Source organism: Pogoniulus pusillus, chromosome 5, assembly GCF_015220805.1.
Source record: "Pogoniulus pusillus isolate bPogPus1 chromosome 5, bPogPus1.pri, whole genome shotgun sequence".
NCBI classification, from domain to species: Eukaryota; Metazoa; Chordata; class Aves; order Piciformes; family Lybiidae; genus Pogoniulus; species Pogoniulus pusillus.
In genome coordinates, this window is record NC_087268.1 from 24,249,736 (window position 1) to 24,273,124 (window position 23,389).

At 40.1% G+C, this 23,389-nt stretch overlaps 1 protein-coding gene across 2 annotated transcripts in view; it reads left to right on the forward strand.

The window, feature by feature from the left end:
- Positions 1-23,389, forward strand: part of ATP10A (ATPase phospholipid transporting 10A (putative)) — a 108,733-nt gene that overhangs the window by 28,326 nt on the left and 57,018 nt on the right. For both annotated transcript variants that reach the window (XM_064143524.1, XM_064143525.1), the window contains exon 2: positions 13,539-13,743. In XM_064143524.1, coding sequence (XP_063999594.1) covers positions 13,539-13,743 — 205 coding nt within the window. The remainder of the gene's footprint in view (positions 1-13,538; positions 13,744-23,389) is intronic.

Genomic DNA, 23,389 nt, shown 5'->3' on the forward strand with positions numbered 1-23,389 from the left:
ACAGGGGAGAGAGAGAAGTTTGCAAAGGAAGTTTAAGAATTGGTGTTTGTGTTAAAATTTGGTGAATTTGAAGAACCATGTGCTCATTAAAAGCTGTGATTACAGTTTTTTAATTTCTTACAGACTCGTGAGAGAAGATTCAGGACAAAAAAAATCCTTTGTTAGATCTTCAAATTTTATTTGCAGAATCAGATTGGTTTAATTTGGAGTAGCGCACTGAGTGGTCAGAATTAAGTTCAGTTTTAAAACTGATGGTCCTTCCTCTCTAAGCTAGCTTCTGCCTAGAGGTTGTGGCACAGGTGTTTTGGTCTGAGTATATACTGGGCTGCTGAGTGGTGTTTTCTCTTCTCACAGCTAGGGTGGCCTGCTTGTAGGCTGTTTGATGCCACTTCATGATTCAAACCCTTTCAGTACATAGTCTTTTTGTAATTGCTTGATCTAAACTCAGTTTCTGGATCTTTCAAAAGTGAAAGTTATTTGCAGCCAGTCACTTTCTTCTTTGGGTTGTCGTCACCTTAATCTTTTTTTCCTAGGGTATTGAGGTTCAGTGTTTTATCATTTTCTCCCCAAGGAAAGTATGAATATGAACTACAGAGAACTTTTATTCCTGGAATTCAGTCAGGAGGAGTGCTTTTTCACCTGAGTTTAGACATACATTTTGATACCTTGCTGAATGTGGGCCAAGATCTGCAGCCTGGTTTTGGAATTCAGTGCACAATAAGTGAAAATCATACATGAACTTTTTTTAATTGTGAGAACAATATTTGCAAATTAGTAACTACCAAGAAAGACTGAGATTGATGAGGTAAATCTTTCATTTAAAAAGAATTAAAGCACAACATCCATTCCTGTTAGTTGGCCCACTTAGATTTTTAAACTCTTTGAAGTAAATTACAGAATGTCTGTGAAACAGTGTTCACAAGTGACACTATTTCTTTATAACAGGACAATAGTAGAAAAGAGTTCATGTTTGTAGGCGTACATGCTTTTGTTTAAATATATATAAATATGTACACACCTGACAACCACAAGCTCTTCAAATTATTGGGTTATAACTGTCTCAGTGATTTTTTGACAAGCATAGATAGCTATTGTGGAAAGATAGACTTTGTTTTGGAAACACATTGTCTAGTAAATTGATAGAAACAGGCTATCAAAATTTGTATTTGTGGTGTATCATTCTGCATGAATTGCCCTATTTATTGATAGCACAGTAGTTGTGAACAAGTGGCAAAGATGATTTGCTTCCCTGCAGAGCCCTTGAATTACAAGGTCTTTGAATAACATTCTGCATTTGCTTGACTATATCTCATAATTCCATTGGGCTGAGTACAGTTTATAGAAATTTTGCTTGTAAATCAGCAAGGCAGGAAAGGAGTGCATTTATCTCTGAAAACAAAGTTATTATTCTAGCTTAGTATTTTGTATTCAGCTAAACTCATTGACTGGCTTCAGTCAGGCTGGAATATTAACAAGATGAAAAGACCAACTTTGATTCAGAGGAAGCAACAGATAGTTTGAAAACAAGGCTCTCAGTATAGTTACTGAGTTGATACTGGAAATATTAGGTGAATTCTTATCCTCAATTTTTTTATGTAGGTACCAACAGTAGTCAGATTGTTGAATCTGAACCATTCCAATGCTACTAAAGGCATCCTGCATTTCCTTTAAATAGAACAATTTTGCATCTTGTGGTTCTCACTTCTTCAATATGGATCTCTTACTTTCACCAAGAATTTTGAATATAAAATTTGCATCTGTAGACATACTTGTTTTGACTCAGACCTTCAAAGATCCATATCACTGCATATGATTTGCACGGAGTTTGATCTCCTAATTCTTCTCTGATGGAAAAGAGGAAAATTTTTAGGTTCTTTGGATTTCTATAAGAATCAGACCAAATTCAAACTCCATCAGCATAGGAAACTGAGGCTTACATATACCATGGTTTCATTTTAATGCAGGATACAATCCAGTGTGTGATCTTAGTCATCAGTATTGGAAAGTGTTCCCAGGTCCCCGTTTAAACATGTCCTTCCTGATCTTCAGTAAGAAAACATTCTTGGGAAACACCTTGGAATTATTTCATGCCAGAATTTTAGAGATTTTCAGATTTTTATTCACTTTTGAGAACAGTACAGTAATTTAAACATCTCTTAGTGCTAAGATGTAGCTTGAGGCTGTTTGCTTTTTCTCACTTTAGTATTCTTGTCTTGTTGAGGCAAGCAGTGATCCAAAAATGTAAAGACAGGCTACATAACCTGTGGGAGCAGCTAAGTATAGAGAAATTTGCTATGCATAGCCAAAGATAAGTCACTGTTTAAAACTTCAGCTGTGCTTTTCAGATCAGCTCAAAGTACAAGTTAAAGCCTATTCTTCTCCCAGGTACATAGAAGAATTAGGATTCTTTGAGTTGCAAGGCCTTGTACTACTCCTTTGCTCTTGGGATGTACTGATGCTGCAGATAGATGTTTATACTTCACATCAGGGTCTCCTCAGGAATTTACACTGGTATTGCATCTAACACAGTGGATTTATAGATCTAAATTAAAAGTGCTGGACAGTTCTTCCACTCTGGCTACCAGTACAATCACTAATGAGAGCACTGCAGCAACCTCCATCTATTACTGTGAGACGTCTCTTCTGAGAAGTGTCACAGGTCTTGTGTTTAAGAAACTGTATGGAGAAATAGCAACAAAGAGGAGATAATGTAGTAAATACTTAAAAAGCCTTTAGATAAAAAGATCATTATGTTTTTATTTCAAGTCCTTAGCTGACCCTTTGTGTTCCTCCAGACGAAGAATAAATTTCTGACTGTTATCCTAAAACTTCTGACCTCCTTTCTGCTGAGCCATAGCCAGTTAGGAAGATAGAAGTGTGATGAGACATGTGTAATGGCTCACAAATGAAGCTTTATCTCACCCTGATGAGAATTTGTACCTGAGTGTAGGGCAGCCAGCTGTACTAGTAACAGGTCTCTAATAGCAGTGTACAGCATCTGATCAGCAAAAATTTGCCAGATGCTACTGTGATAGACGTTTGGGATAACTTTTGAATATTCCGAGGCCTTTTTTATCTGCAAACTGACAATCAAGGTAAGGTCAATGTTTGCATACAAATCCTGCCATCCTTTGTTCTGTCACCATCACAAAAGCACACAGATACAGCCAGTTTGCCTGCTAGCCAGTAGGCATCCACGCTGCCAGGTGAAACTGCCTGCTTTGCTGTACCTCCCTGAGGATGTCAGGTAGAGATAGACCACAGTTTTATCCAGGGTAACACCCTGAAGTACCCATGGTACTTTTCAATGTCAAGAGAGTTGTGCTGGAGTTTGAAGTTTCACCGTTTATACAATCTTTATTGAATGCATATCCTCCAACAGAGAGCAAAGTAATTCCTTGGTAACTCTAGAGATAAATAAAATTCATAAGAACTAACAAATGAATACAACAAAACATGTTTACAATATCCTCGCAAGTCAGAAACCCACAGATTACATGGTTTCACACCTTAATTTCAGAGTAGAAAGAGCTGTTAGCATGTTCTGCAAATAGTAGCATCAAACTACGTTTTCTTCTGCAAAATTATTCCAATAATATTACAGCCAAAAGGGTTTTTTCCTATTTCAAGAAAATTTGCTATTAGCAGTTTTTTAAGCAAGGTATTTTTGTGTGACACTGGAAGTAGCAAAGTCTGGTACACAACTAAAGCTAATTTATGGAACTGCAGCCACAAGAAATTTAGAGACAACATATTATAAAGCTTTATCTCAAATGTGAGCATTGTACCCTGACACTCACTGAGATCTCACCTGGTATTTGGTGAGGCAAGTATTTTTCCATCCTCAACCTGAACTTTAGGTTGTCCAGATGAAAACATCCAACTGAGGTGATTGTCATGGAGGGATGTTAGTCAAACAAGAGAAATTGAAGGAAAATGCAAAGCTTTGTAATTTTCAGGAGAAACTGGAAAAGATCAAACACACTTCAGTCTGAGATGGTGGCTTTGCCTGTTGAATGTAAAAGTGGTGATTTCCTAATATTCTTTTCACTAACTGTCTCATTAATGTGAAGTGGCTGAACTATGTCAACATCTAGAATGCTTTTGTGCAGTTATTAGATAACAAAATTAGCCACAACGATTAAGGGAGTGGAGCATCTTCTAAGAAGAGACTAAGGGAGCTGGGTCTCTTCAGTTTAGAGAGGAGGAGGAGACTAAGGGATGACCTCACTGATGTTTATAAATATGTAAAGAATGCCAAGAGGATGGTGCCAGGTGATGCCAGATAACAGGACAAAGGGCAATGGGTGGAAGCTAAGGCATAGGAAGTTCCATGTAAACATTAGGAAGAATTTTTTTCACTGTGACAGCGACAGAACACTGGAGCAGACTTCCCAGGGGGTGTTTTGGAGGCTTCCTCTCTGGAGACATTCAAGACCACGTGGATGTGTTCTTGAGTGATCTGGTATAGGTAATCCTGCCCTGGAGGAGGGTTGGACTGGATGAGCTTTTGAGGTCCCTTCCAGCTCCTAACATTCTGTTATTCTGTGATAATATGTATGTGTAGAGCTTTAAAGGAGATATGTTTGTATGGCACAACTTTAGGGGAAAAAAAAAGTCCATGAAGTCTGTGCACATAATTGGCAGTAAACAACTTTCCTGGTAAAAATTCTTCCAGTTGTTACATGTTTAGCTGAAATAACTGGAATGATTGTTCAAATTAAAAACTGTTACACTTAGGAAACATATTTCTTCAGTAGTTCTTTACAAATGGCTTTTTGTATATATGTAGTGAATATATTAATGCATTTTTATGGTCTGTGTCAGGTGGTCCTGAAATCAAATGAGGCAAGTGTGCAGAACTAGAAAAATGAGAAGGAAGAAAAATTCCATTAAGCATCTGAATATGTTAAAGAATGAGATTTACCTCAGTTACTCTGTGGAGCTATGCTAAACTGAGCTTTTAGCATGTATCATTAAGATATGAAGAGCTGCCTTCGAACAGTCACCTGATCACACTGGCTTAAATGCAGTGGAAGACTACTAAATAAAGGATTTAGTATGTCAGATTCATGCATTTAGCTCCCACCAGAATTTTAGGCACTAAGTTTTCCTGCTTTTCCACCTTGTGTGATATCTATTTACAAAGCCTCAATACTAAACATTAACCTTCCCACTGATAGCAACTGATAGTCTTGTCTCCAAATATATCTGTTTACTGGAAGAGGGATTGTTCATTAGCATTTTTGGGATTAAACATAGGGGTGTTGAGAATCATACCACTTTAAAAACAAATTTGTGCTAGATGTCTCTCTGAAACTGTCTGAGAGTTTTAAAATCAAGTTCTGGAAGACAGCTTGTTCTTTCTTTAGTTTGTGTAAAGTTTCGTTATGTGCTCTGCTTTTATGTTTCATGTTGTTACTGCAACAACAAGCTTCTTGGCTGAAAAATCATTTATTCCTGGTATCAAGTGTTTCTTTGTAATGAACAATAGTGAAGTTTCTTTCAACGTGAGGTATAATGGAGATAACACTGCCAAAAGACTTTAAATTATTGCTTCCACATTGTAAACCTGATCCACTGAGGTTTCCTGGGCACATTCTTTTTCATAGTTAGTTTGACTTGTAACAGAAAAATAAGCAGTTTTCAGAAGGTGTGATTTAATGAAAGTCACCTTCATGCCTCATTGCTATACGCACACACATTTGCTTCTGGCAACTCCCAACATACGTTTGCACTTGCTAATCCCCAAGAAAAAGATAAAAGAATATCTGGAGCCCATAAAACCCAAGAAAACCTTTTAAAAGTGCCCTTAAAATAATGTGAATATAATTAAGTGGTCTATTTAGAAACTTAGGTCATGGAGATATTTTTTATTCTCTACATTTCTCAGGAACACCCTCTGTTATTTTGTATGATTAATATCAGATTCAGAGCCTCTTCGTGATTCATTCTCATAGGAACAGATGTTATCATTTGTGGTGGAATTAAGACATATTCTGGATATTATGTAGCCTCCTTTGGCATTAGCTTATGCTTACATGTTTTTCCTTCATTCTGCCACAACACTGTAATTGTACTCAAATGATTCTCAACACATTTCCATAGATATTCAGCGTGTTCAGACTTTGTGTGATCTCATGTATAGGTCTTGTTTTTAAATGCTGACATCTGATACACCTGTAGTTTTCAAAGTGTAACTGATGCTAATTAGAATACAGTAGTTTTTGTGCACATATTTCTGTGCTGCTTTTGTAGCTTATTGTGAGTTCTGCAAAATCTCTACTTCCCACCCAAGTGTTAGTAGTGGTATGAGTTCAGTTAGTGTGAGCCTTCTCCACATCTGCGGAAGTGTCAGGAGGAGTTGTGGAGGAAGGAAGGCAAGCCCAGGTGAGAATAAGAACAGATAATTTGGGAAAAGCATGTGAGCACAAAGGACTTGTTGAGAAACACCTAGATGATAGAGCCTTCTTAAAGATAGTTTGGCCTGATATGACACTTTCATGTTTGTGTTATAGTTTGATGTTTTCCTTCAGGAGCTGCTGCTCTTACAGGGCCCTGCCAATTAGCCTCAAGGTTTTTCAGTTAGCTTAGTCCTAACCAGAAGCTTTATCATGGCACTTGTAGCTAGCTAATTTGAACACGTTTTAAGTAACTGAGAGCAGTGATGTACCTGCTCTATCCCGCTCAATTTCTGCCTCCAGAGATGGAAAGGAAGGACCTGGCTGACATCAAGAACACCACCAAAGTATGCCTTTGTATATACACAATGACTCTTTGACCTGTCGTTTATCGAGAGGCTGAGGGAAGACCTCATTGCTGTCTACAGCTCCCTGAAAAGACATTGTGGAGAGGTTGGTGCTGGTCTCTTCTTACAGGTAGATAGTGATTGAACAAGCGGGAATGGCCTCAAGCTGCAACTGGGTAGGTTTAGACTAGATAGTAGGAAAAGATTTTTCACAGAAAGAGTTGTCAGGCATTGGAATGGGTTGCCCAGGGAGGTGGTTGAGTCATCAACCCTGGATGTGTTTATAAGTCATTTGGATGTGGTGCTTGGGGATATGGTTTAGGGTGCACCTTGTAGAGTAGGGTTATAGGTTGGTCTTGGTGATCCTGAGGGTCTTTTCCAAATTGAATGTTTCTGTGATTCTGTGACTTAATTTCTTGCTGTGTTGCTTTTAAAGCTAATGGCTTAGTGACTGACCTCAGCTGGCAGTGCAGGCAAAGGAGTTTGATTTCTTTTGAAGTGAATATGATTGTTACTTCAAAAGCAGGTCAGCGGATGGGCTTGGACTGAGAAACAACATTTCATTTCAGTGTTTTGAGAGGCTTCAAAACCTCTGGGTTGCAGCCACAACCTGCGTAGGAAGTAGTACACTGTGTAAGACAGACTGAACACCCAAAAATGTACAAGATAACATCCTCTATCTTACATTAAATGTATTTTACAAGCTCAGCTGAATATAGGAGCCTGTGTTGGGACTAAGGCAAGACAGTGTTACATAGAAATACAGATGGCCCAGCCACGCACTGGAATTGTTGCAGCAAATGCATGTTACGTCATTCCCACTTATTAACTGTATTTTTTTGTCAGTGGAGAAGTACAGGAGGTAAGTAATGTTTACCTATTGATACTGTCTTCTTGATTTAATGTATACAATTTCTAGTATGCAGGCAGGCCTTGTACAAGTGGAACAGATTATAGCTGCATGACCTTTATGTTTTCTTATCAAGTGTGTTGCTTGTGGTATTTCTCTTAGACTTAAAAAGAAAAAGAGGGAGAAGAGGGAAGATTCCTTTGACATTTTGCTTGTGTAGTTTTGTTATTTCTGTTTAAGTAATTTTGAATAATTCCTTCTTATACCAAAACAGTTGAAAGCTATCCAGAAGGAAAACAAAATAGTTGTAGATACACACTAAGGTCTACGTGGCAAGAAATGCAAAATTTCAGCTCATGCTGCAAGAATAACCAGCATAGGGAAAAGCATGGTTAATTGTAAAAGAAAATGTAATTTCTGAGTTTCTGTTTCTAAATTTTAACCTGACATTTAAAGAAAAAGATCAATATTTTTTGTTTAGTTTTTACTGTTAACTAAAGTCAATATCAGGTGTGGCACAAACCCACAGACTGTTCTGCTTCAAAAGAGAGCATAGGTCAACTATGCAGTAGGTAGACTGATACAACTTTTTAATAGCAATTAAAGTAATTTTCTTAATGTTCGTGCATTTGAAAGAATGTTTCAGAGTTTCCCTTCAAAAGCAGATATATTGAGATAATCACACTTCACTGCTGCAAAAGAACATTAACTTTTAAAAAGATTTAACTCATGCCATGGCCACATTTGCTGTTGGCCAACATCAATGTTGCAGGTACGCTGGCTGACTTTGTCACCATCTTTCAGGACTATCAGGTTTCAATTAGTGTCTATCTCTAAAGATATGTTCAGAAAAGTGAAGTTGCTGGCAAGTTCGGCTTCTGATCGAGGCAGAGAAGAGCATGAAGGTTTATGTCAGGGGCTGGAGTAGATGATCTTCAGATGTCACTTCCAACCCAGACTAGGGGTGACCTCATTGCTGTCTACAACTACCTGAAGGGACGTTGTAGCCAGGTGGGGGTTGGCCTCTTCTCCCAGGCAACCAGCAATAGAACAAGGGGACACAGTCTCAAGTTGTGCCAGGGGAAGTATAGGCTGGATGTTAGGAGGAAGTTCTTCACAGAGTGATTTCCCATTGGAATGGGCTGCCCAGGGAGGTGGTGGAGGCACCGTCCCTGGAGGTCTTCAAGAGGAGACTGGATGAAGCAATTGGTGTCATGGTCTAGTTGACTGGCTAGGGCTGGGTGCTAGGTTGGACTGGATGATCTTGGAGGTCTCTTCCAACCTGGTTGATTCTATGATTCTATGTCACTCTATCACTGTCGGTTCTTGTGATGGTTTGGGAGTTACCCACCCCCCACACACAATTAAATTACCCAGACTAGACTTCGATGGCTTGAAGTTAAGGAATGAAGAGACATTTACAGCTTATCACAACTTACAAGCATATATATACACAAATATTTACAGTTGTATACAAGCTAAAAGCAATACAGAAAGACAAAACTCCTCCCAAAACAATCAGACTGCCAGGAGGCCGCCGACCCAAACCTCCATGTTTCCCCATCTTTCCCTCCCTTCAGAAATAACCAGATCAATCCCCATGTGTCTCACATGATAAATCTGAAGAGATCTGAGATAAGATGTCAAAAAGACAACACAAAGGTTAGGGGAAATAAACGGTTAGGTTGGATTAGAGTTAAGACAGAGGTGACACCAGACCACCAGAGAGAAGAACAGGTTAGAACTGAGCAGTGTCTGCATTTTTCAGCAGAAGAATGAGTGATATAGGGTGCTTTTGGTTGTGTTTTTTTCCTTTCTTCTCACAGCTAAGGATTTAATTTTTCTCAGTAAAATATTCCAGTTAGCCTCAAACCAGCACAGTTCTATAGTGATTCTGTGTCACTATAGGTTCTATATCCAAGATATAGAATCTATATATAGATTCTATATCACTGTAGGTTCTGTAGTGATTCTGTGTCACTATAGGTTTAAACCACAGCTGACAGGTATTTTCACAGAATCAACCAGGTTGGAAAAGACCTCTAGGATCATCAAGTCCAACTTATCACCTAACCATTCTAATGAACTAAACCATGGCACCAAGCACCACATCCAACCTCCTCTTAAACACCTCATGGGATGGTGACTCCACAACCTCCCAGGGCAGCCCATTCCAATGGACAATCACTCTTTCCATGAAGAATTTCTTCCTAATACCCAGCCTAAACCTGCCCTGGTGCAGTTTGAGGCTGTGTCCTCTTGTTCTGTTTCTGGCTGCCTGGGAGAAGAGACCAACCCCTGCCTGGCTACAACCTCCTTTCAGGTAGCTGTAGAGAGCAACAAGGTCTCCCCCGAGCCTCCTTTTTTCTAGGCTGAACAACCCTGGCTCCCTCAGGCACTCCTCATAGGGCTGTGCTCCAGCCCCCTCAGCAGCCTTGTTGCCCTTCTCTGGACATGTTCAGGCACATCAACATCTCTCTTAAATTGAGGGGCCCAGAACTGGACACAGCATTCAAGATGTGGCCTAACCAGTGCTGGGTACAGGAGCAGAATGACTTGCTTGGTCCTGCTAGTCACACTATTCCTGATACGGGCCAGGATGCCATTGGCATTCTTGACCACCTGGGCACGCTGCCGGCTTATGTTCAGTTTGCTGTTAACCAGTACCCCTTGGTCCCTCTCTGCTTGACTGCTTTCAAGCTACTTTGTCCCCAGCCTGTAGTGCTGCATAGGGTTGTTGAAATTGCATATGCTATGCCCATCCTGCATGTGGCAAAGTGTATTATTTCGTGGTCAGTGCACCCTTCTTTGCATGCAGCCATGTTGATCAAGATTCAGTTGTGTGCAGGAGGATGTACAGTTTTAATATGTGAGCCCAATACAACATTTTACGGTACCTGGTCATAGCTATCTGCAATTAATAGTTTATCATAGTGTTTAATTAGAGAGTAGCAACAGTGTTTGTCTGTAGCAACAGGGTTTGCAGAATGGCAGTGGTTAATGACAGCATATTGACCTGGAAGAATTTTATCTAGCTTTACAAGCTTGAAAGATAAGAATTAATATCTCTTACCCCTTCCTATGCTTAATCATGGTTTGCAGCTTTGGTTTTCTGCATCATCAACCTACCTTATAGGTACTAAAGTGTATCTTCAGGCTTGTGTTAAGTAAGAGGAAGAGTTGTAGGGTGTTTGCAGTTGGGCCAAATATCCATGTTGGGGTTTCCTGTGACTGTTGGAGGGAGGTGGACCCACTAAGTGAGATACTGCCCCTCAGTCCTGTGCTCCTGCTGGAATTCTTCAACAAAATAGTCACACTCTACAACTACCTGAAATGAGGTTGTAATGAGGCAGAAGTCATTCTCTTCTCCCTGACAAGTGATAGGATGAGAGGCCACAGCCTCACGTAGCACCAGGGAAGGTTTAGATTGGATGCCAGGAAAGAAATTGTTTACTGGAAGAGTGGTCAGGCATTGGAATAGGCTTCCCAGGGAGGTGGTGGAGTAACCATCCCTGCAGGTGTTAAAAAGACACATAGACGTGGCAGTTTAATGGCCATGGTGGTGTTAGTTTGATGATTGGACTGGATTTTAGAGGTCTTTTCCAAATGAAACAATTCTGTGGTACTTACCTAAACTTGCTGAAAGGTTTTGTTGAAAAGTCCCTTGCAAGCAGTGCCTGAAGCTCTCTTCTGAAACTGCAGAAGACTGACATCAACCACACAGAAATGATGGGGTCAGGACAAAGCAAGAATAAATGGCAAAGTTGAACAGAAGTCACAGAATGGTTCTGGCTGGAAAAGATTTCTAATATCACCAGGCCAAGGCTTCTGTGTTTAAAAGATTAGTTTCTCAACTGGGTAATTATGGTAGGAAAGACAGCAAAATATGCAGAAACTGTTAGGATCAGAGACAAGAAGGCCTTTTGGAAGCACCAACGAGGTAAATGCATAGACAGGACCCTTGTAAAAAGTCTCACTTATAAGCCCCCTCTATACATTGAAAGGTTGCAACAGGGTCTCCCCTCAGCCTTCTCTTCTCCAGACTGAATTTCATTTATCCCAGCTGAGCCATTTGGCCTCGTCTTGCTCGATATCCACCCTTCCTTCTATAGTGTGTGTAGCTGTGGCAGTTGCTAAGCACATAAGAGATGAGGAAATGCTAAAATAGCAACACTTTTCAAACAATGGAGGTTAAATAAAAAATTGTCATGCTTATAGCATAATATGAGACTATTAGCTATTTTTTGCCTGATTGTATGCCTATACTGCTACTCATTGTATGTGCATTTGAATTTCACCCAGTTTCACAGTTAATTTTGAAAGAATGTGAAGGGATTTAGATTGCAAACCCTTCACATGGGACTTCAAAGCAATTCATACTTATTAGCAGGAGAAGTTAAATGTTACTTTTGTCTGAGTGTGAAGGGAATAGGTAATTTCAACACCTAGTATGTATATTCCTTGCCCTTGATAGGCTGTCTTATTTTACACTTGGCTCTTATTTGTCCTTTTAAGACTTTATCAAAATAGAAATCACAGAAAAAAAATAATTCCTCCTTTTATAAACTGGACGTTAGGCACAGACAACAAAGAAATTATGTGAGATAAAACCTGATCTGATGCATCTTTGTGTGTGTAAGAGTAAGTTTAAGACTAAATAGATTAATAGAAACCGATGAAGGTACTCATTCCTGCAACACCAGTGAAGGCATGACAGGGATGAATTTGGCACAGCATGCCTGTGCCATGTGTGACAACACTAGCAGCACTTGCATGGTTTTACTTCAGTACAAATCTGTTCAGAGTACCACTGAATGCTGTGTGATTTAAAACCATATACTTCAGAGAACAAAAAACCAGCCACCACCAATCCCCTTCCCCCATCGGCATCCAATTCTGCCAGTTGAGGTGTTGTCACAGGAGACCGTCTCTGGCGACAGTGACAGTGCTGTAAGCCATCTCAGTGGCAAAAGGCTGTCTGACATCTTAGAAAAGTGTCAGAATAGCAGCTTCCCATTTTCAGAAGGTATTTCACCAAGGTGGTATTGTAGCTGTTTTGAAGTTAATTTCTTTCCAAAACATGACGGAAGAAAGCAATTTACACAAATGCCAAAAAAGCACAAGTCTGCATGTCACGAAACTAAAGCCTTGAGTTTTAGCTGGAGTTAAGTAATCCCCTGCTCCTTTTTTGTCTTGCTCTCAAGAAAAAGTTTTTAACAGTCAAACTAGCATGACCTTTAAAACTAGAGAGGTTTAGTGACTATCTAAATGAACATCATACACATCAGTGTTTCAGGTGGATAAGTCTTTGAATTGACAAAAGTTACGCTCCGAAGCACAACTGAGCAGAAATTGAGTATATAATAGATGATACTATGGTGAGAATGGAAATCCTGTAGAAATATTTAAAAGAAATGATGGTTTCACATGCAGCACTAGACAAAATCTGTCCCTCTTGGAAGAAGCTAACAAGAGCAGGCTCTCTGAGGGTGCACTAGAGGGTGGTAGATGACGGAGCCATGCCAAGCAAGTGTCATGCACCCAAGCTCGTTCTCAGTTGCCCTGTTTGCCCTGTAAGTGACTCCTTTCTACTCTGCATGGACAATGGTCTTCTCCCCTTTATGGGGTCAGACAGACTGCTTGGAGCACAGAGGGATGGAAAGGAGACTATGTAAATCTCCTGATTTAGCCAAGTCTAACATTAATGCGTTGTCTTCTAGGCTTTAAGAGGTACCTTGGGAACTCAAACCTGGTTCTGAGTCAGTGAGAAAGTGGCCTTCTGGCACTCTTCATTGAATTTTCCCAGTATAACTTGAGAGTACCTGAGGACCTTCCAAAAACAGTGTTCTCTTGCTGCAAATCTAACCAGATCTTACCAGAAACATCCCACTCTGTGCACTTTTTTATATATGTCTTGTAAATGTTTTTGTTTTTTTCCAGAAATGAGAAGAAATATACAAGCAGATACTGGAAGGAAGTGAAAGTTGGAGACTTCGTGCAGCTTCGCTGTAATGAAATTATACCTGCTGACATATTACTGCTCTCCTCAAGTGATCCTGATGGGCTGTGCCATATAGAAACAGCTAACTTGGATGGTGAAACTAACTTAAAACAACGACAAGTGGTGAGAAGGTTCTTAGAGCTGGTAAGTCACCATTCCTAGTTCTCATTTAAGCTGAAAATTTGTTTTAGGTAAGCAATCCACTTCACACCAGCAAAATCCACTTATTCTACTAACTACTGTTATGGTTGTCATTAAAATACTAGCACTTGCCAACAGCTGACCTCAACATAGTATCAGAAGTTTTACCATAATTTTCCCCTGAATTTGAATAGGAATTATTTTGGGCAATTGTATGTGGTTGGAAAACTTTGGGGTTTTCAAATGGCTTCTATTGTAGCTTGAATTTTGAAAATACATTTTAACTGGCCAGGGAGAAGATCTTTAAATACGAACAACTACTTTTCTTGCCTGCAAACTAGATCAGTTCCATTTAAGAACTGTGCCTGAAACTTCATGTTGCAGAATATCCCTCCAGCACTTGGAGCATTAAAGTTTGTAAGATTTAAAGGGGACAGCATGCATCCATTCTGGTTTTCTGCTCTCTCACTGTGCTTATCTCTCTCTGACAGCACTATTTTGAAACAAAACAAAATCCAGATCAATTGCAATCAGCAGAATTGCAGGAAATTACCTGAAGTTTTACTTGCTTTAATAATCTTACTGAAATAGTATTTATTTGCATGCCCTCCTTTCCCATCCCCCTTGCCAGCTAACTCGGGTTTCCTGTATTTTGTCAGGAAAAATAATATTTTCTACAACTCAGCTATGCATTTTTCTTAGTAGCTCTTCTCTTTCTGTGAGGTTTTGCAAGCAATGGGAGCCACTGCCCTTACCATTACCATCAAAGATAACTACAGAAGCATAAAGTTGTGCTGAAGTAGATCAACATTAATGAAGTTGTAATCCAACCAATGCAATAAAAATCAAATGTCTTCCAAATAATTCTTTATGGTAGATAGAGTCTTTCTCTGAATAGATAGTGAAAATATGAGGTAAAGAATTGTTTAACTCTCAGTGATTTCCACATAGGGTTTAAACGTGACATGGCAGCTATCACCACGGTAAGAGGCTTAATCAACTACAGGCCAAGCATTTCAAAAACTGATTGTTTCAAAGAAATTTATTGTTTAATTGCTTCTCAAATATCCCATCTTGTGCACACTGAGAGGAAATTTCTCCTAGTGGATGGAGCTCCAGGGAGGTACTCTGATAGTTAATCCAGTTTTCTGCCAGTGTAGACTTCCTGCATGACCTCAGACACAACCTATAGATTGCATATAGACTACTGAATATAGAGATGATTTCATGGTTTGGGGTACTCTTATAAGCTAAGGTCATGTCCCAGCTCACGCTCAAAGGAAGACCTGGGAAAGCACCAGTTCCTTCAGTCATTCATAGCAGATGGTTGGATTTCTGTGATCCAAAACCGTCTGACACACAGGAGGAGGTGCTGGTAAACACAGTGAAAAGGGTTGATATGTCCAAGTACAGATCATTGCAAGACTGGCTTTCAAGACACTTACTGCCCAAAGGAGTCCCTCATAATGTGTCAGGATTCCCAGCTTCCTGGTAACACTCACAATTCAGTGCTAGGAGTGTTATTCCTGGAAGGTGATGGGCTGAGAGAGCCTACTGACCCTTACAGATGCCCTTGTTCTTAGAAACTGTGAAGCCTAGATGAGTGCCAGTGCTGTCAGTTGTGCAAAAGCTCTTTGGTCTTTAACCAGGAAACACATGCATGTGTTAGCAGAGCTAGAAATCTGAGCGTGAGTACTCCTACAAGCTCGTGTTTGGCATGCTCTTGCTGATCCAAATCAGGCAGATAGAGACTTCAAGGTTCAGTTTCATACAGTTTGACAAGGCTTGTATCGTTTAGACTGCTGTCCAGCTGGTGCTGTTTCAACCTCAAATAGGTTAAAGGTTATCAGAGACTGAAAAGGGCCCTGTTAGGGAAGATGGCTGAGCATTGTCTACCAAGAGGAGCAAAGCTAGTTTTGTATGTCAGCAAGTCAGCACATCAGGATACACATGGCATGGCTTGCTCAGCAGACCCACTTTTCTGGTGAAATCATACAGATACATATGATCAGCTTTGACTGGAGGCACCTAACTCTACCTTTCCAGCCCATTCTCCTTCCGTATCTTAGTTCTCTGTATTACAAGATGATTGTGGAACTTGTCTCAGAAGTGTACTTCAAAATACATGTTCCAATGAAAGCAGGACTGGACCCTCAGAAGTCAAGTACTGAAAGAGAACTTTGAAGAAAACCATGTGTGACTACCTCTTCTGTCTTAAAATAGCTGAGAAAGCAGGAAATTTCCAAGCCCAGGTTTCTGCATCAACTAATTTGTAGGCAAAGTGCACACCTGCAAGTACAAAGTCCTCAGTAGCTGCAGTATCACAAAGCCTCTCTGTAGCAGTATCCAGTAGAATATGTTCCCCCTTCATTGAAGTCCTTGCCAAAACCCATCTTAGCACACTTAATTCTTGCAGTAGCATTAGCTTCCTCACACCATACTAGCAGGGATAGGCACTTACTGGTTCTTGGCAGTGTAGACCTCCTGAGAGACACTCAGCAGTGGGATGAGGGGGAACTGCTTGGGAAATGTTGGATGAAGAGTAGGCCCATAGCTAAATAGTATGGAGTAGCCCAATTCTTTAGAGTGAAGCCCAGTTCCTGTGTGGGTATGTCTTCAGTTGTCACAACTAGAGAGAGCACGTTGTCAGTTCTCTTAAAATACTTTAGAAGGCCAACATTTTTTGCACCAAGTGCTGACTGTCCTTTTACAAAACCTCAGAGAAGTTCATTCCTAGTTCTTATGGGACCTGCACCCCAACCCATTAGACAAGAATGCTTTTATATTATTAGCATTGTACTCAGCAGAACAGCTCTATTATGTTTATAGCTGTTGGGTTCAGTGTTGTTCTGGAGTGCTGTTGTTCAAGCCAGAAAACAAACAGATTATGTAGTCCTGACCCTCTTTCCCACACTGTAAACTCTCCCCCGCCCCCTCTTAAAGAATGACGTGCATGGTCATGTGCCTTGTCACAGGACAAGAAACAAAGATTTTTTGGAAGCTTCTTCTTAAAATATCAGCTGCTCATAACTGTCTTTGAATAATATCTCTGTAGCAGTATCTCAAGCATTTAAAAGAAGCTGTGTTACAGAGCTTGGTATTTCTGTGGTTTTCAAATGAACTGGTAACTTCCAAGCATGTGCCTGCGAAGCAGGTCAATGAAGGATAGCTATTTCTATACCTGTCACTCTGCTGGGCATGGGAAAGAGCAGGGGTGGTGGCAGGAACAGTTGTTTTAAGCCAGTTTTATGCTTTCCTAATTCTGTCCCTGCCCTGTGCCCCACTCATGCAATTTACAGTACCACAGGTCTGTGCCAAGCTGCTTGCCACAGAGAGCTTGGTTGCCAGTGATGAGTTGCTGAATTGGGGTATGCACTGGGCAGCCCTTTAAGCCACAGCACTCTCTTCAAATGCCTGCTTCACAGACAGCAAGCCCAACACCATTAGGCTGGGTAGAACTGTCCTCTGGAAGGGCAGCCATTCTGACAGCATGCTCTGAAGGGTCTTTGTGTGTCTTTCTTCAGCATTAACAACATATAATGTCCATAGTTTCAGAGAGTAAAAGGTCTTAATGTTTCCCTCCTCCAAACCTTAGTTCGAAAAAGTACTATTCTGATCTTTTATTTCAGCCCAATTCTTGAAGCAGCAGTACTCTAAACATATGCTCAGAAGATCCAAGATCAGCTTTGTGGGCTTGAATTGGATCTCTCTGTTTGTGAATTCCAATAAATTGTGTTTTCTTTACAGTGCAAATGACCAGAAATATTGCTTATTTTAGTGCTGCTTTCATTTGTCTGAGTAATTTATAGCAGACTGGGAACATACTGCTTTTAGCTTTGTGTGTTTGTTAAGGATGCAATCTCTCTGACACAAACCTGAACTTCTGTTCACGGTTCTACAAACTATCAGTAGACAACCTGTGAGAAGATACAGATCCATTCATTTTGCTGTGTCTGATACATGAGGAGATAGCAGTTTTATTTTACACCTTGGTGTGCAGTCACAACTGTCAGCCAAAAAAAAGAAGTTACTTGGTGGGTAGGTTAAAATAAAAGTGGTTTTGTTTTTTTTCTCTAAGATTTTAAATACTATGGTCTTGTTACCCAGCTACTACCACAATAGGACGTGCTAAAAATGTTGAAAGTAGTCAGAAATTTACTTCTGTGTGCTCTGTATTTAAAGTCAGAAGGATAGTGGACTGTCTTTACCCTGAAACAGGGATCAGATCTGTGTATGCAGCATGAGACATTGCCAAGTGTAGCTAGGAGAAATCACTGTGCTAAATCCCATTGTGAGTGACCCAACAGTGTTAACAGTGACCAGTAAACGTCTTTTGGAAGAAACAAATGTTGCTTGGTATTCTACTAGTTTCCTTCTGGTTTCTAACCCACCCTCACTGCTGCCATGTTACAGCAGCCATTCGTGGTGTGCTGGATCTAATAGGGGACACAGGAGGCAGGAGGAATCAATGTGTTTTCTGTGCTACTCTGCAGGCTGCCATGCCACCACACCCTCCAGAGTTGCTTATGGAATGTTTTCCATCCATCTGAGACATCATGTCAGTTGCTTTTTAGAGAGTGGATAAGCAGATACAGCTTAGGCTGCAAGAGCTCAAAACTCGCTTTCAGATTTCATAAACTTGATTTAGGATATTTTGATAGTATGAATCTAGACTTATGAAAAACATTTACATTTCCTTGCTCCACTGTTTTTACTCAGTATGTGTTTTAACAAAATCCACAAAGACTCACTGTGGATTCTGGAGCAGCTTATGGTTTATTAACCACTGACAGTGTCCTGGATGTTTATGTGGAAACCTTCGGTTCAGCTGAAAGCTAAGCTAAATCTAGTAGCTACCATGCCCTGTGAAGAAGGTGCATGGATCCCTCTGAGAGCTGATGGAGGTAAGGGATTTTCATTTTTTTTCCTCTCAATTGCTTCTGAGAGTGAACTTTTGTGCAAAACAAGCTTATAGTAGCGTGATTACGCAAATTTAGCTAAGTCTTGGAAATTACTTTGTGTTTGCTTATTTACTTTATCTAAAAAGCACATCTGAATTTGCTGTCTGCCTCTTTAGGGGAGTTCATCTGCATGCAGACTAAACCAAAGTAACTCATCAGTCTGATTTCCTCACAGGTCAGTGAAGGAAGGACAACTGATACTAATGGCATTAAAACAGCTCACAGAGCAGCCTTGGTATCTCAGTGTAGAAGTTCCTTACACATTCATTTTTTTCCCCTCAAAACATTTTTTTTTTAATAAAGGCAAACCTAAACTGAGCTAAGATTTCTTGTTCACTCATCTGCATTGGTTAAACAGTTTGGGATAACAGCTGAAGTTAAGCTATCAGACTAGTTTTCAGCTTGCCTGCTGATATAAACTTTTTATCTTAAAGAGTCTGAGTCGCATAAACCAACACAAGAACAGGCACTGTACTCTCTCTGTCTCACTAATACCCTCAAGCTATCATACACCTGAAACTAGTGGGAATAATACACTGCTGTAAGCAACTAAGTGTGACTGCAAGTACTCTAACAAGGTGAAATAAGGCTACAAGAACAGCAAATGTCTCTTTAGCATCTTCTAAGCATTATGTCTCATGACTTTCTTTTTTTGCAGTATTTTGAGAAGGTCAAGGCCAGGAAAAAAAGGCTCCAAGATTCTAGATAGGTACATGTTAAAACAGCAAATTTATGCTCCATCCCACACATGTCAAAATTAGATTTCCCTGAGAGAAAAGAGTTTAAAAAATAACCAAACAAGAAAAGCAATGGTTTTCACCGTGCACTACTAGAATATTAAATTCCAAACTACTTTTTTAGTTTCACAGTGTAGTTGAAGATTTTAAGGAAAAAAATGTGGTAAGGGCATTTGTGTTTGTCAGTGCAAAATGGGAGTGTCACACTCTGCAAAGATATTCTTCTCAGGTCACACCTTGAACGTTCTGTAGATTTCTTTGATGAGAGTTGAATTCCTATGAAAAACTCTACATCTAAATTGTAGTGCCTTATAGAATCACAGAATGGTTTAGGTTGGAAGGGTCCTCAAAGAACATCCAGTTCCAACTCCCCACCATAGGCAGGGACACCTCCCACTAGAACAGGTCACTGAAGGCCTTATCCAACCTGGCCTTGAACACCTCTAGGGAGGAAGCATCCACAGCCTCCCTGGGCAACCTGTTCCAGTGTTTCACCACTCTCACTGTAAACAACTTCTTCCTAACATCTAGTCTAAAACTCCCCTCTGTCAGTGTAAACCCATTATTCCTCATCCTGTCATTACAAGCCCTTGTAAGTAGTCCCTCCCCAGCCTTCTTGTAGGCCCCTTTCAGATACTGAAAGGCCACTACAGTGTCTCCTCAAAACCTACTTTTGAGTAGTACCATGTCTAGAGATTATTTGTGTGGAAAGTGTGAACATGTCTAGTCAAAAAGGAAGCAACTACTGTCTCTCTAACAGAAAGCAAATGTATAGCACCTGCATGCAGGATAACCTGGTGCAGAGCAGGAGCCAAGCCAGCACTGTAGCAAACTCTTGCATGCGATAGAAGTCCTAAAGGCTGAAAACAGGTTTTCACTCTAGCCTGGCATTTAGTCAGCAGTCTCACACTGAGACATATGGGGAAATAAAATCTCAAGAATGATGGTTCACTTCCTGCTTGCTAGCTTTGAGCAAGGTTATAATCTCTTTCTAGTTTCTATTGTGCAGGTGTCCGACCTCAAGTTTGACTGTTGAGAGAGGGACACAGGATTTGAATAACTGTAGGAGAAAGAGTTGGCTCTCTTAATCTAAGTATTTTGAAGGAGGAGGGGATAGAGCAAGAGTCCAGTTCTAAAGAGTACTCAGTACTTATTTTCATTGACTATTTGGGTTTGTGGTTAAATGGAGGTTAAAGTGACTAAATTGATGATTCTAAGTTTGAATGCCTCAGCTGTGAAGGACCTCCCTGGGGTAATCCTTCCAGTATCTGTAAATCCGTGTAAGAAATGTTTTATGCAAGTGCTTATGCTGTATCTGATCTCTAGAGAGGCAGCACTTTTCATTCCCTGTATCCATAGTCCAGCACCTCTCCATTCTGCTGCTTCTTTGACAAAGCAGTAGGAAACAACAGATCATTTCAAGTTGTAGAGAGCTAAATATTTACATTTAAAGCTAGCTGATATTTTCCTTTTTAATTTCTTTCTTTGAGTTTTGTCATGACTCTTCTGATTTCCTAGCCTAATTCAGTTTTACTGAACAGAGTTCATTTGTGAAAATAATTATTCCTTGCCCATACATTGGCCCATCAAGTGGGAACAGGAAATACCTGTTCTCAGGAATATCTACTCTCAGAATGAGATTTTCTAATAGAGCACAGAGAACCCCTCAAGTTAGGGCCAGGATTTTTGAGCTGGAAATACATCATGCTACATTTGTTCCTGATACCACAACTCTGTTTGGCTGTGTCACCAATTGGTAAAGGATGGAAAGTCCTTCTTTTCCAGGGCAAGATGGTTCACAGTAATAAGATATATGTAATCCCAGCTATGATGATATAGTCTTTATTTCCTTTGGAAGCACTGAGGTGAAGAAGGGGTCAGCTTTTCTGCCAGAAAAGGCAGAGCAACAGAATGAGGAACTCAACATTCAGGATGTGAACTCTCATCCCACTTCTCTTTTCCCCACCTGCTACCCTCCAAGGTTTTTACACGTTTTAGTACTGGTAAGGCCACAGAGGCCAGTGGAAATTTGCATTAAAGTGTTACAGCCAGCCAGTATTTCTCAAATCTGCTATTTCAGTGAACTCATGAAAATGTTCATTGGTAACAATCATGTTCATGTTGTCAAGCTTTGCTATGACTGTTATGGTCAAACACTTGTCATCTGTGTCAAGTGGAGATTTATAGACAGCAGTGCTAATATTAATTCGGCTTTCTTAGTGGCACAGTAGTGGAAAATGGCATGCCAGTGTCCAGCTTGAGGAGTTTTTATTTGATTATACAGCCTTCTCATACTGGAGATGGTCATGAAAAGGCTGAAAAACCTGTTGATATGAATGCTCCTCTGTAGTATTTGGAATAAAATGTTTCTTTAGGACTGTGTCTTTTCTGTACTCTGCTAGAGCTGGCAGGGACTGAAGTCTCTCAGTTCCTTGGGCAGTTGCTGTATACTGTAGGCTGCCCTCATATCCTAGAAACATTTCTTAAACATAATGCCTTGCAAGTTAAGGATGCTTTTATCCATATTCCCTGTCTTCAGGTTCAGATAGGCTTATCAAGCTTTGGTGGTTTTAGCTGCATCTTGATGCTATTGCTGCCTCTGCTGTTATGTTTTACCATTCACAAGGAATACCCTTAATTAGCAGCCACTCTCCATCAGGAGCCTGATGTTCTGATTTTTATTTGGGAATTTATGTGAGAAATGTGCTTGGTACTTTCTTTATCTGGTTAGAGACTCTTAGTCCGTATTCCCACGTCTTCTGGCAGAACTTCATCTCACAAGAGGTCAGGCTTGCCAGCAGCCACAATAGAAGAGGAGTAGGCCAAGGTATATTCAGAAAGTGACCTGAGCTGTTGTGCTACTAAACTAAATTGCCGTGGAATGATTCTGCCATGAATTTTTCTTCTAGCAGTTACAAAATGCAGCAGAAAGACTGCTAGAAATCTCTCCATAAAGAGGAAGGCACTGGAGAGTAGGGAGGCTTACTTATTCAGTGTTCTTAAGCATACTCTAGAGGAGCAGGTAGTATGCAGAGTTTTATGAGCCCTTGAGAGGCTTAGTTTGTGGTCTAGTTGAAGTGATGAGCTAATGCTGCGATTGGTTCTTACAGACTATTAGCTAATTCATTTTTTTCAGTGGCTGGCTTTTGGAACAGGCAGATACCACTTTCTTAACTGTCCGGGTCTGCGTCCATGTTTCAGCCTTGACATACTCTGTTCATTATCACTCTCCAGTGCTACTATAGTCCATGAATGAATTAATTCACAACACTGTAATTTTCAGTGTATTGCTAAGGATGACTGTCATCCCAAAGGTCACAAGAACCTGCATCGGTGTGATTTCAGTGTTGTGGACATGTTTTCTTACTTGTGTTTCATGATTGACTAACAGCAGTTTCTTCAGCTGGCTGTCGTAGAACTACTAAGGTCTTCCTAGGCTTTATAAATAACACATTTCTCTTCCTGAGAGTTGGATACTGTACTATTCCCTCATATTATATTCCACAAAGAGTAAAGCTTTTACTTGTGTAAACCAGAAGAAGATCAGCCTCCTAACGTGTATTTGGCTTGCTCAGCTGTTCCAGTATTTCTGAATACTGAAATCTCTTCCATTTAAACAGTACTGAAAAAAAAATCCAATTATAGTAGTCATTGTCAGCGTGGAAAACAAAGCTATTAAATTCTGATGATCAGTTGGATCTTTTTAGTCCCTAGTTAACACAGATCTAACTGTTGCTTCCTTCTCTTGTGAATTAGAGGAACAGGTAAATTCTGACAGAGAGACTAGTGCAGTTTAGGCACTAAAACGTTTCACTCAGTACATAAACAGTCTGCACACTTTGAATACATAAATCAATATGCATTTCCAGTTGCACATATATAAAAGTCTGGTTAGTTTTATATGATAAATGTAGGGTATTGCTATAGAACGCAATAATAAGATGGACCAGT